The 14,120-nt window shown below is 43.2% G+C and overlaps 1 protein-coding gene across 1 annotated transcript in view; it reads left to right on the plus strand.

Annotated features, from left to right (window-relative positions):
- LOC102852131 overlaps positions 1 to 14,120 on the plus strand; it is a 91,739-nt gene that overhangs the window by 45,242 nt on the left and 32,377 nt on the right. The window contains exons 4-6 of the mRNA XM_006894040.1: positions 1,920 to 2,113; positions 5,545 to 5,557; positions 8,512 to 8,543. Of these exons, the coding sequence (XP_006894102.1) occupies positions 1,920 to 2,113; positions 5,545 to 5,557; positions 8,512 to 8,543 (239 nt within the window). The remainder of the gene's footprint in view (positions 1 to 1,919; positions 2,114 to 5,544; positions 5,558 to 8,511; positions 8,544 to 14,120) is intronic.

Genomic DNA, 14,120 nt, shown 5'->3' on the forward strand with positions numbered 1-14,120 from the left:
TCAGTATATTCCTTCCATCTTCTTTTGATACCTCCTGGATCATTTAACATTCTGCCTAAAGCATCCTTGGTTGTAGCAACTTGAGGTTTGAATTTGCTCTTCAGTTCCTTGAGCTTACTTGGGAAATCTGTCAAGGACCTCTCTAAAGTGCTAAAAAGTAAGGATATCAGTTGAATTGCTAAGGTGTGATTGATGTAAACAATGGTATTTCTAATTGCTTCCCATGCATCTGAAAGTTGGACAATGAATAAAGATGATAGAAGAATTCAGGCCTTGGAATGGTGGTGTTGGAGAAAAGCAATGAAAATCCCACGGATGGCTAAAAGAACAAATACGCCTTGCACAAAGTGCAACCAGCATGCTTCTTGGAGGCAAAGATGGTGAAACTTCATCTCACATGCTTTGGGCATGTTGTCAGGAGGGACCCCAGTCCTTGAAAAGGAGCATCAGTCTGGAAAAGGTGGGGAATAAGAGAAAGGGAAGACCTTCAAAGAGATGGATTGACAGAGTGTCTGTAACGATAGGCTAGAGTATACCTGAGATGGTGAAGATGGCTCAGGATAAGACAAGAGTCAGATCTGTTGTTCGTAGAGTCCCTGTGACTCATAGTTGACTTAAACACCGAACAGCAACAACAGAGTAATGGAAATAGCTTCAGCCTTCCAGCCTTATAAGCTAAGTCATTGCAAACCTCTCTGAAATAACAACTGTTTGATCTTCTGTCACGTGGGTCAGTCTAAGCCTTGAGAAGCAAATATGGGCCTGGGACCAAAGGGATAAAAAGGGACCCTCCAGCAGCCATTCTTAAGAACTCAAACCTGAATATTTCGCTGTGTTTTTTGGAAAATACTGACATTTCTAAAACTGAAACCAAGAGGAGAAACTCCTAAAAATAAAGGTAAAGGGATTGTAAATAGATTAAATGTCTCAAGGACATCTTTAGCCTATTTATTTTTTTTTAAAAATCATTATGATGAGAAATGGAAAATTTATATATGTGTGTTTGTGTGTATACATGTGTGTATATATCCATTTAGATAGATGTTGTCATATGCTGTAGAATCAGAATTGACTCATAGCTGACCCTCTAGAAGGTTTTCAGAGGCCGTAGATCACATGGGAGGAGACTGCCCATTTTTCTCCCATGGAGTAGCTGATAGATTAAACTGCTTGCCTCTGGGTGAGCAGCATAACTCCTTACCACTAGGTTGACTGAGCTCCCTGGTAGATAGATTTAGAAAATATGATAGGTAGGTAGAGATCTATAGCTAAATAAAACATGGTGACAGTGCAAAATGTATTGGACTAATAATTGAAAGGTCAGCAGTCTAATCCACGCATTCCTACAAGCGATAAAGATAGGCAGTCTTGTTTCATAAAGATGGACAGCTGAACAACCTGATGGAGACACACAATGAGTCAGAGCTGATTCAGTGGCATAGAGTTTGTGTTTACACACACACAACCTATGAAGGTGTGTATCAGTGTGTGTGTGCTCAGTTCTAGAAACTATTTTTTCTTAAATGGAGAATCTGTTGCAGTATTTTCTATTTTAACGCTTTCTCATGAATGCAGACACACCAAGCCATAGGAAAAGTGGGAGGATGTCCCATTCTCCAAGTGAGTGTTGGGTTTCTGCGACTCTGAGGCTTCAGATCTAACTAGCACATGAGGGGCCTATCACGGTGGGATGTCCTCCATGTATGTGGGCTCCCACCCACTGGGGTGCACACCCATGGTTGAGGAGAACATTATGAGAGATGAGGGTCCTGCCACAGAAACTCCGTCATGCACAGTGTAAAAACATCACAGTGCCTCGCACAGTGGTGAAACTCCACGGGAGATTATCAGGTCCAAAAAGGAAAAGAAGGAAGTGCAGAGAAAGGAGTTGCTATGACCACTTTTCTCTCTTCCCCAAGTCCTAAGCCACAGCCTCCTGAGGGAGTCAAGTCCAACCCTTCCAAAAGGCACCGAGAACGCCTAAATCAGGAGCTGAGCAAACTGACCACTTTGCTGCCTTTCCCCGAGGATGTGCAGGCCCGACTGGACAAGCTCTCCATCCTCAGGCTCATCGTGGGCTACCTGAAGGTGAAAGGCTACTTCTCAGGTAAGTGTCGCTGGTAGTTCCTCAACAAAGAGCAAAAGGTGCCCCTCCACCTGCCAGCTCCCCGGAGGAGCCCCAGGACCTGAGCACTGACTGAGCTCTCACCCTCTGTCCAGGTGGAACCTGTGCAATCCCCTCTAACTGTCAGGCTCAGTGCAGATACTTGGTGAACAGAAATGAGGGCTCTGCCTTACCTCGTTGGGTTGTTTGGGAAAGGAGATGGACTCAGATTTTCCTGGCTATGCTAGTCAGCACCAACCTTCACAGAACAGTGGACTGGCCCTTTCCTCACTTTGTTTTGTTGCTTCTGTGAGAATCCAGGTGTCCCTTCATCTACAGAGCTCTGGTTCAAAACAAAGGACCCATTTTTCCCTGAAGCTCTGATGTGGACTTATATATGATTTCTTCAATTATAAATTTCTCATCTTCTTGATGATTTCTTTTTCCAAAAGTCTCTATCAGTGGGCATCAGTTTATACTTATGGTGTTGTTACTTAAGATACACATTTTTTCCCAACTCTTCTTGCAGTTGGAACTTGTATACACCTACAATCTTATAACTAGGCACATTTTTAGGGAGGTCTGATAGTGTTGTCCATGGGGAGCTGCACTGCTAAGCCAAAGGCTTCACCTTTCTGGTGTTTTGGATCCACCAGTGCTCTGCTGAAGAAAGACAGACATTCTTCTTCTGTGCAATTTACAGCCTCAGAAACCCAGTGGATGGTCAGCTATGAGTCTGTTCTGACTTGGTGATAATGAGTGAGTGAATGAGTATGATTCACATTTTTATTTCTAAAGGATATTTTTGCTAAATATGGAATTTAAGAGGCCTGGTTTTTCCATTTTAACATTTTAAATATGCCTTTCCTTTATCTTTTTCCCTTGCTTCCTTGGGATGAAAAGTAATCTGTTATCCTTACCACAGTTCTCCTGTAAGTGACATGTCTTTTATTTCCTCTGTTTGCCTTTTCTTTTTCTCTTTGGTGTTGAACAGGTTTTGCATAATTTTCAGTGTGTTTTCCTGATTGAGGTTCGCACAGCTTCTTTTTTTATCTGTATTGTAGTTTCTTCTCACAGATACAATAAATATTTCTATGATTAAAACAAAACCACACAGTTGTTCTAAGAGGCATTTCCAACAATGTGAGCCTATAGGCGAAGCCCCATCGAGATAGACCTCACAGAGCTCCTTGAGTGCTCTGTGGAAATCTGGAAATTCATGCCCAAATTTCCATCAGTTTTTATAAACTTCTGGCCATTTTCTCTTAAAACACTTTTTTGGCACACTTTTCTCTCCTTCCTTACCTAATGAGATTCAAATTGCATGTATGATGATGTTGTTGCTGCTGATGTTAAGTGTTATTGAGTCACCTAAGGCCCATAATGACCCTAGATGCAGCAGCTCTGAAGCCTGCCCTGTCCTGAACCCGTCCCACTAATTCCAAAACAACAACCCCCATTGCCCCAGTCACTGTATCATTCCACCTTGTCTTGGATCTTCCTCTCCTGCTCTGTCCCTCCACCCTTCCGTGCATGATGTCCTTCTCCAAGGACTGGCCACGTGCCCAAAGTAAGTGAGATGGAGCTTCAAAATCCTAGCCTCCAAGGAGCAACCTGCTTTCACCCTCTCCAAGGCAGACCTATTGTTGTTGTTGTTGTTGTTGTTGTTGTTATGTGCCATCAAGTCGCCTGTGACTCGTAGTGACCCTATGTACAACAGCCCTAAACCCTGTTCTATCCTGTGCCAATCTCACTGTCTCTGACATTCCCATCCTGATTACCCCAGTCACTGACTGAATCAATCCACCTCGTAGAGGGTCTTCCCCTCCTACGCTGTCCCTCCACCCTCCCAAGCATGATGTCCCTCTCCAAGGACCTCTCCCTCCTTTCAACATGTCCAAAGTATGATAGATTGAGCCTCAGAATCCTTGCCCCCAAGGAGCCTCCTGGTTTAACCCTCTCCAGGATGAATCTGTTTGTTTCCTTGGCAGTCCATGGTACATTCAATACTGTTCTCCAGCACCACAGCTCAAAGGCATCAGTTCTTCTATCCTCCCTAGTCATTGTCCAACTCTCTGGCACATAGCAAGTGATTGCAAAGCTTTACTAAATTGGCACTGACTCATGGTAACCTCATGTACAATAGGACAAAGCATTGCCTGCCAGCTCCTGAACCCTCTTCATAGTCACTGGTGTGCTCATACATGTTGCACAGCTTGTTGTCCTTTGAACTCTTCTTAGTTCCCCCGCCCCCATGGCTTTTGTTTGTTTTATATATATGTGCTCCCTCCTCCTCTAATCCCCTTCTATTTCTTTGCTTTATTTACGATAATTTCCATTGTCTTCAAGTCAGACACCCTGGTAAGACAGTGGTTAAAGCTCTTAGCTGCAAACCAGAAGCTTGGTTTTTCAAACCACCAGCCATTCTGTAGAAAAAAATATAGGCAGTCAACCCTACTCTGTTACATAGGATCACTGTGAGTTGGAATCTGGGCACCAATAGATGGGTCTTCCAGTGTTTATTCTGCTAAGCCCATCAGATTTCTTTTTCATTTCAGTTTCATTTTTACAGTTTCCATTTCTCTGCTCGCTTTCATTTATGTGCTCAATTTTGTTGTAGTTATGAGGATTCCGAGCTGGGCTGTTCATGATCCTATTTGTAAGCCACAAAGAGTTACTTAATTTGAATAAAATCAAATCAAATCATTAGTTCCTCAGTTATGCTAGTCACATTCTAAGAGCTCAGTAGCCCCTATCGTGGGCTAGAGGAAGTCACCTTGGACAGCACAGATGTAGAACATTTACCTCCTGGCATTCATGTATAGCATTCTTCTGTCACCAGAATCGTCTTCTGATCTGTTCCATAGCTGTAAGATGTCTTCCTTTGTCATTATGGGAAGAAAATGAAAAGCTTTGTTTTCTCAACTGTGTTTAGTGGAAGGTAAAAAAGGGTCACAATGACAATCTTCCTTTTTATCTTCTTGAAAGGTCATGAGGGACTTTAGCAATGAAATAAGAAACGTGAGGAATAAGACAAGGAGGGGTGTGTGTGTACTGTTTTTCTCCCATGTCACCTTTCTGGGTGTGCTGTCATCCTTATACCTGCCTCTAGAGTCCTCATTAGTTCCATTCTCCTGGTGTAGAGTTGATGACTCTGTTTTCTGACTCTGTTTCCTAGAAGTTTCATACAATTGCTGTTTGGGGAATTGTTTTAGAAGTGGCTGTTAATTGCTTCTCCTAGGAGAAGGTGGAACAGTGTTTGACTGCGTGCTGGCTGTTGGCTCCAGAGAAACTTCACCTTCTGCAGGCTCCACACCTGCCTCCCTTCATCCAGCTGGCAGCTGTAACAGCCTCTTTCGTCCTCAGAAAGTTTCCTCCACAAAACCTCGGCTTGTGCCCGCTATGCCCCCATCAGCTGAAAACCAGTCCACCTCAAGAAGCCCCTGACTCAGGGTAGAGCCATACTGCAGAGGGGAGCAGTGAAGAGTGCCCCAGAGTTTGCCTGGGGTGAGGATGAAAGTGTGGGTGGGGATTGGGCTGGGGAAGGGACCTGCCAGGGCTGGGCTGGCAGCAAGGACAGGCCTCTGGGAGGAGTGTGTGGTGTCTTCAGATGCTTAAAACTCACCATGCCCAATAGACTGGCTTTGACCAGTACCTTAGGAACTCCTGCCCTTCCACTGCAAGATGACAAGCGCCCTCATCTCTGATGTGAAGAAGGGTCCTTATGAGAGTTAAACGATTTCTTCCAAGGACATCTGCATCAGCTTTCCTTCCCCTTGTGCAAGATAGAATCAAAAGTATAGTTGATTCAGAGGAAAGTTGGAAAACTCCTGTGGGTAACTGGCAAAGTCAAGGTTTTGAGCAGTGACACAGAGCCCTCACTGCCCCCTCGATCCCCTTCTGTCCTCATGTTCGAGACGGAACAGCAGAACTCTGCTCTTGGCCCTCATTAGAGTGGAGGTGAGGACAAGACTGTCGTTTAATCCCAGTCTTACAAAGAGTTGCCCAGTAAACCTGAGGACCTACACTGCCAAGCCCCCTGACTCAGAAAGGGTTTGTTTTCACCTTGTGAAGAGTCACCCTGGCCCCTCCATTCCTGGGTGCAGCCAGTGCGCCACACAGCTGGCCCTCCCTCGCGTGACTGGAGCCTGTGGGGGTGCCTGATCAGAGAGAGTTGCAACTACAGTGAGTCACCGTCTGGGCACCGCCCTCCCTGCCTCCTTCCCAGGGATTAGAGATCAAAGCAATCCAACCTCCACTGCCAAGCTGCATGCATGGCCCAATCCAGCCTGGACCAACCACATCCATCCATGACAGTGGGCTCAGGACCCAGACCAGCTATGAGGCAACTAAAGGTAACCCTGGACCCAGCATGGAGGGGTGTGGGCAGCCTGTAACCTTGTCACCTTCCTTGGTGCTGCTGCTGTCTTGCCTGACCACTCCTATCCCATCGCTAGTTGATAAAACACTAAATGACTGAGAGAAACTGCCTCTTAATATTTTAAGCCACTTTGGAAGGAAAATGAGTGTCCCACTTCAAGCAGAGAAAGGCTTAGCCTAGAAGCTTCCTGCATCCAGTGAGGTAAGTCAACCACACATTGAACATAAACTCTTCTTACCACAGCCAAACATACAGATATCAAGGAACCTCCCACAGACCTCAGGCTCTGGGCAGAAGGAGAGGTGGGAAAAGCACCGGGTGAGGGAAGAGCCACAGCAGTGATTCCAACCAGCCTCTGCAGCCAACCTTCCCTCATGACCTCTGAGTCCACAGTCCCCCCAGCTTGGAGAAGCCTCAGGAACCTTCTTCCTGTCATTGCCCCCTTCTGGCTCCATCATGTCATGATTCACGCTCCTTGTCAGAGATACGGAACCAATAGCCTGATTAAAGATAAATATCAGTAGCACGAGGCACATGTTTAGGTCATGGTTCAAAGGTTACCTGCGCAGGTTGGCTGCTTAGTAAGTTATCCACTGGAGGAGTGGGGCCCCATGTCCCGTCATGTTTCACTGAAATGTGACAGGAGCCAGCATTTTGGCACCCAGGAAGGAGTTTATTTCCTGAGGAGGAAAGAAAACTTTAAGATGAATTTTAAATTCTCTTTGCCTCCAATTTTTCCCTATGGAAACTTCTACTCTCCCTTTTTAAATTTGGGTTTTTTTTCTACATAGACACAAACTCTTACCATTTCCTGAAATTATCCTTGACTAATATTTGATATAAAAATAGCTTTTGACATACTCACCTGGTGGAGAAATTACCATGATCATGAAGGTGGTTTTCCCAAGGCAAGGCTTATCTATTGCACTCAGTTGTGCTGACCTCTGTGATTTCCCCAAATGTGGGATACTCAGCTGCATAATATGTGGTAGTGGGGAGCTGTGTTTATGTAAAAACAAACAAAAAACTTTTTGCATAGGTATAAAAATGTTCGTATAAAACACAATGTCTATGAATGAGCTCTGGTGACCTCAAGGCAAGAAGCTGCACTGCAATCCCAAAGACATGTGCTTTGACGCCACCAGCCACTCCACAGGAGAAGCATGGGCGGTCTCTTCCTGTGAAATTAACTGCCTCTGAAAATCTACCGGAGGGTCAGCTATGGGTTGGTTCTGACTTGACAGTACACTCAACAACATATGATTGATAGTGCAAAACCAATTAAAAAATATATATATTAAAAAATAGCTATTAAGATGCTATTGTCTTGTTCATCTTTTGAAATTTTGTTGCCAAAAGCCTTCCTATGTAACATTGCCAACACAGGGAGCATTTAAGTTGAAGGACAGGCCTGGGATGGGCATGAGGGATGCTGAGTGATAGCACTCAGTAGCAGGTGGTCCTGTCCTTTTGTTGGGCTGTCCCAGAACTATCTAGCTGCTCAGCAAGTGAAAGTGAGTATCCGTAACTTCTGATTCTCTCAGCTGCAAGATACTCATCTTCCACAACTCAGCCAGTAAGGAAAGTATATTCTCTCCCATGAGGAGGTGGGTTGCAGATGCCAGGCTCAGTTGCCATCCAGTTCTCTTCTCTCTGCTCTACCAGCTTTAACGGGTTGGCTTTGTCTCCTTCCCTGAAGGTGTATAGCATTAGATGGCATTTTCCCCATTTAGACACAGCCCCACCCACTTCTGTTGAGTCAGACTTAACACCCTCCCTTGGGTTTCTGATACTCTATGTCTTTACACGAGTAGACTGTCCATCTTTCTCAGCTCCCAGGAGTGGTTAGTAGATATAGACTGCTGACCTCCCAGTTAGCAGCCTGATATCTTGTGCCATCAGGGCTACTTATACAGATACAAAGTAGATATATGTCATCAAGTTGGAACTCTTAGTTGACCCTCTAGTGAATTTTTGGAGCCTGTAAATCACACAGAAAGAGATTGCCCATCTTTCTCCTTTTTAGAGTGGCTGTTGGACTCCAACCAGGTACTTTGGGTTGGTAATGCAATTCCTTACCACTAGGCCACCAGAATACCCTATACAGACACAATAGATATTAATAAATTCAAGAATCCAGATAATAATGAAATGTAATAACTAGGAAGCAGTAAGTTGACTTTATCACTTGTTTTCATAATATTATTGTTGTCATTGTTAAGTATGTCAAGTCAGTTCTGATTTCTAGAAATCTATGTACAACAAAGGAGGGTGGCACAGAATAGGACAGTGTTCAGATCAATTGTTCATAGGGTTTCTGTGAGTCATACTCAACTCAACTGTACTGTTTTAGAAGGAGCAGAAGATAGGACATAAGGACACAAAATTGTGAGCGTCTCTCCTAAAAGGCCAAAAGGAGTAAGAATAGCACAGCCCCTCACTGCCCCAGAATCAGAAAGCAGATAAAGAGCCCATAACCCAGCTCCATGGTGCCTGTAGAGCCCCACCAGCAGCAAGAGGTTCATGTATTCTTTGTTGACTCTCAGACTCACAGTTGTGGAACTGGTGGATTCCAGCTTCCAGAGCAGCACCACTTTTTTAGTTACTGCACAATTCCCTACAAACCAGAACTCCACTACAGGGTGATTTAGTGGAAAAGAAATGCAACCCTGACAACATACTTCCCCGATTTTAAACCATGTACTATCTGTCCTTTTTTTTTTTCTATTTAAAATTCTCTGTTGGTCTGTGTTCAAGTTCCACATAGCACACTTAAGTATTTTGGAAATCCTATTCTTTGAATTGCTTCCCATAATTTTCTGTGATCCACATACTAGAATGCCTGCTCATAGAAAATAAAACATAGGTCACCCATCTTTTTGGTACTCTTTGCTTTCAGCCAAGATCTATCTGACATAAGCAGTGATATTGCATGTTCCACATCATGTTCTGAATCTGTACTGAATTTCTGGCAGTTCTTTGTCAGTATTGCTACAACTGTTTTTAAATTCTCTTCAGCATCATTATTATGAATTATATTATTTGATAATTTCTGCATTACATTAGATGTTTCTTTATATGGAAACATGGCACATATATGGATTTCTTCCTGTTGGTTGTCCAGTCAACTGTCTTCCACATCTTGGTATAGATGCATAAGCACTTCTAGTATCACATATGCTTGTTGAAACATCCCAGATGGTATTCCATCAGTGTCTGGAACCTTGTGCTTTGCCAATGCCTGGAGTGCACCTTGGACTTCTTTCTTCAATACCATTGGTGTTTGATCAAATACAACCTCCTGATATGATTGAGTGTTGACCAATTGTTTTTGCTACAGTGATGTTGTATATTTCTTCAAACTCCCTGCATCATTGAGCATTTTGCCCTTAGAATCCTTCAACATTGAAATTTGAGGCTTGAATTTTTTTCATACATTCTTTCTGCTTGAGAAATTCCAAGCCTGTTCTTCCCTTTTGGTTTTCTAGCTCGAGGTGTTCATGCATTTTATTTCATATTTTATCATCTGGAGCCAGTATGAAATATTTTGGTCAGCTCTTTTACATTATCATTTTTTGTTTTCATTAGTTGTGTTATATTCAGGGGTAAGTTTTGTAATATCTGCTAATATCCACTTTGCTCTTTTCTTCTTTCTTTTTTTAAAACAAAATTTTGTTTTTGATGTCCTTGATATTATTACATCAAGGATCTTTAAGTTCTTTATTCACTTTATGTTCAGTGTATCACATCTGTTCTTGAGATAGTCTGTAAATACAGGTCCAATATACTCAATATTGTACTTAGACTTTTATGGACTTGTTTTTATTTTCTTTAGCTTCACTTTGAACTCGCATATAAGCAATTGTTGATCTGGTCTATCAGTCCTTGGCCTTCTTCTGACTGGCAATACATATTGAACTTCTCCATCATTTTTTTGCACAGATGTAGATTTCAATCCTATGAAGACCATGGATGTAGTTGTCATTTATATTACTGAATTAAGGTGTTTCCAATAAAAAAGTCATCTGGTCTATAAAAAAAATACATGTTATGAGACTTCTAGTGTTGTTTCTCTTACCAAGGCCATATTTTCTAGTTATTTTATTTCCAGCTTTCACCTTCCAATCACAATTGTTCTTGTGTACTGACTGTCAGATTTTATCTGATCCATAGCTAACCCTTCAATGCATTTTCAGAGGCAGTTAATCACACAGGAGGAGATGGCCCATCTTTCTCCTGTGGAGCAGAAAGTGGATTTGAACTGCATACCTTTGAGTTACCAGCATAATTGCTTACCACTAGCCACCATCTGTACATAGGGTTTTCAGAGGCCTGCTACTTCAGAAGTGAATGGCCAATCCTTCTTCCTAGTCTGTCTTAATCTGAATGTTTAGATTTAGAGGAATATCTGACAGACAAGCAATTTATGGAGCAGTGAAAGATAAATCCCTCATTGCTGTGGTGCTGGAGAAGAGTATTGAATGTGCCATGGACTGCCAAGAAAACAAACTGATTCATCCTGGAGAGGGTTAAACCAGGCTACTCCTTGGAGGCAAGGATTCTGGGGCTTCGTCTGACATACTTTGGACATGTTGTAAGGAGGGACGGGTCCTTGGAGAGGGACATCATGCTTGAGAGGGTGGAGGGACAGCGCAGGAGGGGAAGACCCTCCATGAGGTGGATTGATTCAGTGACTGGGGTAATCGGGATGGGTCTGTCAGAGGCAATGCGATTGGCACAGGATAGAGCAGGGTTTAGGGCTGTTGTACACAGGGTCGCTATGAGTCACAAATGACTCGGTGGCACATAACAACAACAACAGCCACCATCTGAAAGCTGGACAATGAATAAGGATGACAGAAGATGAGTTGATGCCTTTGAATTGTGGTGATGGAAAAAAGTGCTAAATATCCCATGGAATGACAAAAGAACAAATATGTCTTGGAGAAGGTACAGCCAGAATTCTCCTTGGAGGTGAAAATAATGAAGCTTCATCTCACATGCTTTGGGCATGTTGCTAGAAGTTATTCCTTGGAGAGGGATGTCATGCGTGGAAGGATGGAGGGATAGTGATGGAGAGGAAGACCTTTAACCAGATGGACTGGCACAATGACTGCAGCAGTGGGTCTAAGACTGTGAAGATCGCACAGAATAGGACAAGGTTCAGATATGTTGTTCACAGAATCCCTGTGAGTGGTACATAGCTTGACAGTGCCGAACAACAGCAACAAAGCCACCAGTGCTGCCTCTCAGTGCATCTTTATTGCATATTTGGTCTATTTAATATTACAGAAGTTGGTAAAAATCTTCAACTCCATCTTTGTCGATTATCATTTGTTGTTGTGTACCATTGAGTCAGAAATGACCCAAGCCGACCCTCCAGTGGGTGTTCAGAGGCAGTGAGTTTTCATGGGAGGAGATTGCCCATCTTCCTCCTGCAGAGCAGCTGGTGGATGGATTAGTACCATGTGTCTTCAGGATTTCAGCTTCTTACTACTAGGCCACCAGAGCCCCTATCTTGGTTGTTAGTGGTTGATATAAATTTGGATGTTGTTGTTGTTGTTGTTACATGCCACTGAGTCAGAACCAACTCATAGCTGACCCTCTAGTGGGCTGTCAAAGGCAGTAAATCACATGGAAGCTGACCGTCATATTTCTCCCGTGGAGCAGCTGGCGGATTTGAGCCTCATGGCTTTGGGTTGACCGACAACTCCTTAACCCTAGGCCACCAGAGCTGCCTAATTTGAATAGTGGTTGTATTAACTGATGTTACTTTTGGGAATATGGGTTATTATCCTGACACTGAGAGTGTTGACTTTAGGCTAAATCTTGAAATCTTCTTTTTCACAATAAATGTTACACTCTTCAATGTGTCATCTTCAACATAGTAGATAATTTTGACTCAAAATGGCCAGACTCGGTCCATTTCAGCTCATTAATGTCTAGAATATCAATCTTCATGTATTTTGTTTCACTTATGGCAACTCTCAATTTCCCTAGATTCATACTTCACAGTCTGTGTTTCTCACATCAATAGGTATTTGCAGTTGTTGCTTCTTGTTTTGAGTTGTACCACCACATCGGCATGTGCAGGTCCTCCGTCTTCATCACTGAGGTGACCCTTCTCTGAGGAGCAAATCTTATTTTGAGTGCTTTACAACCCGAGAAGTTCATCTTTCAACTTGCATCAGACAATGCTGCACTGGTGTTTTTAAGGTTTTCACCAAACATATAAAAAAAATAGATTGTGAGGTCCATCTTTTGAGTCTGTCTCAGTCTGGAAGTGCCCCTGAAATCTGTCCACTATGGATGGCCTTGATGGTATTTAAAATACTACTTCCAGGATCATAGTAATGTACAAGTCACTATGGTGCAACAAGCTGAAAGGAGGAAAAGAAGTTGAATAAGTATTTTCCCCAAAATAAATATAAATGACCAGTAAGTGAATTAAATATTGCTCAGTGTCTTTAACTATTTTTTATTATTCTTAATTTTAATGAAAGTTTACAGAGATTTTGGATTTCCGTTCATTCATTGTTACACTTTTCTCCCTGCCCACCCTTCCCCCCCACCCCCACCAGTTCACTCTTCTCTTTGAAAAGTAAAATTCTTTCATTGTTATACAATCCCTCCCCCCAAGTCCACTACTCCACTATGCGGCCTGTGTTCTGGACTCCTGTCAATGTCACTATTAAACTCATTGCCATTGAGTCGATTCTAGCTCATCGCAACCCTCAGTCCAGTTTCCAGGGTTGTAAATCTTATAGGAGGAGAGTGGCCATCTTACTCCTGTGAAGCAGCTGAAAGATCTGAACCAGTGAGCTTTCAGCTAGCAGCTTGATATGTTATGTAGCACACAGATCAAAACCACAGCTCGATAGCATTTCTCATCCAAAAAACCAGCTAGAACAGTATATCATCAAGGAAATTCAAGCTGCATTCAGAAAAGGCCCTGGTATAAGAGTTATCATATGGATTTTGGCTGACAATAGAGAATACCAGAAAGATACTTATCCTATGGGATAACACATATTGCCACCATTCTTCCCCTGAGAGAGACCACCAGCAGGACAGAAACCTTTGGGAGCAGTGGGGGAACACAGCTGGGGCTTGACTCTGTGGGTGACAGAAACAAGAAGAAATGGGGCCCTTTGACCTGAGTGCACACAGCTGGAGACATGCAGGTGACTATCTCTGAAGAGAGACAGTCATCCTGTTTCTCAAGATGTCTTGTTATAAGGAAGCTCTTGGGTTGAAATCCTTCCCCAATTCCGATCTCCCCAGTTCTCAAATACACCTTCTCCTTCCTTGTTAATAAGCCCCATCTCCACCCTCTGATCTGGGGCCGCTGCAGTGATCCTGGCACATGGTGCAGAGCAGGAATGCCTCTACAGTGGCAAGGAAGTGTGTTTGCTTTTACATTACTAAGCAGTAGAGTAACTCACAAACAGTTTTGCCTAAATGACTAGCCTCTGATTTCAAGCCAGCCTCAGCCATTTCTCTCATCTTTGTCTTTGACGTCTGCTTGGGCAAGCAGGAGTGGCTCCTACACCCTTTCTAGTATCAGAACGAGGTCACTTAATGGATATTTCATGTGGCTGTGAAAGGCTTTTCTTGAGCCAGAGCTCAAGCTGG

The sequence above is a fragment of the Elephantulus edwardii genome, unplaced genomic scaffold, assembly GCF_000299155.1.
Source record: "Elephantulus edwardii isolate Elephantulus edwardi_28Jun2011 unplaced genomic scaffold, EleEdw1.0 scaffold00133, whole genome shotgun sequence".
NCBI lineage: Eukaryota > Metazoa > Chordata > Mammalia > Macroscelidea > Macroscelididae > Elephantulus > Elephantulus edwardii.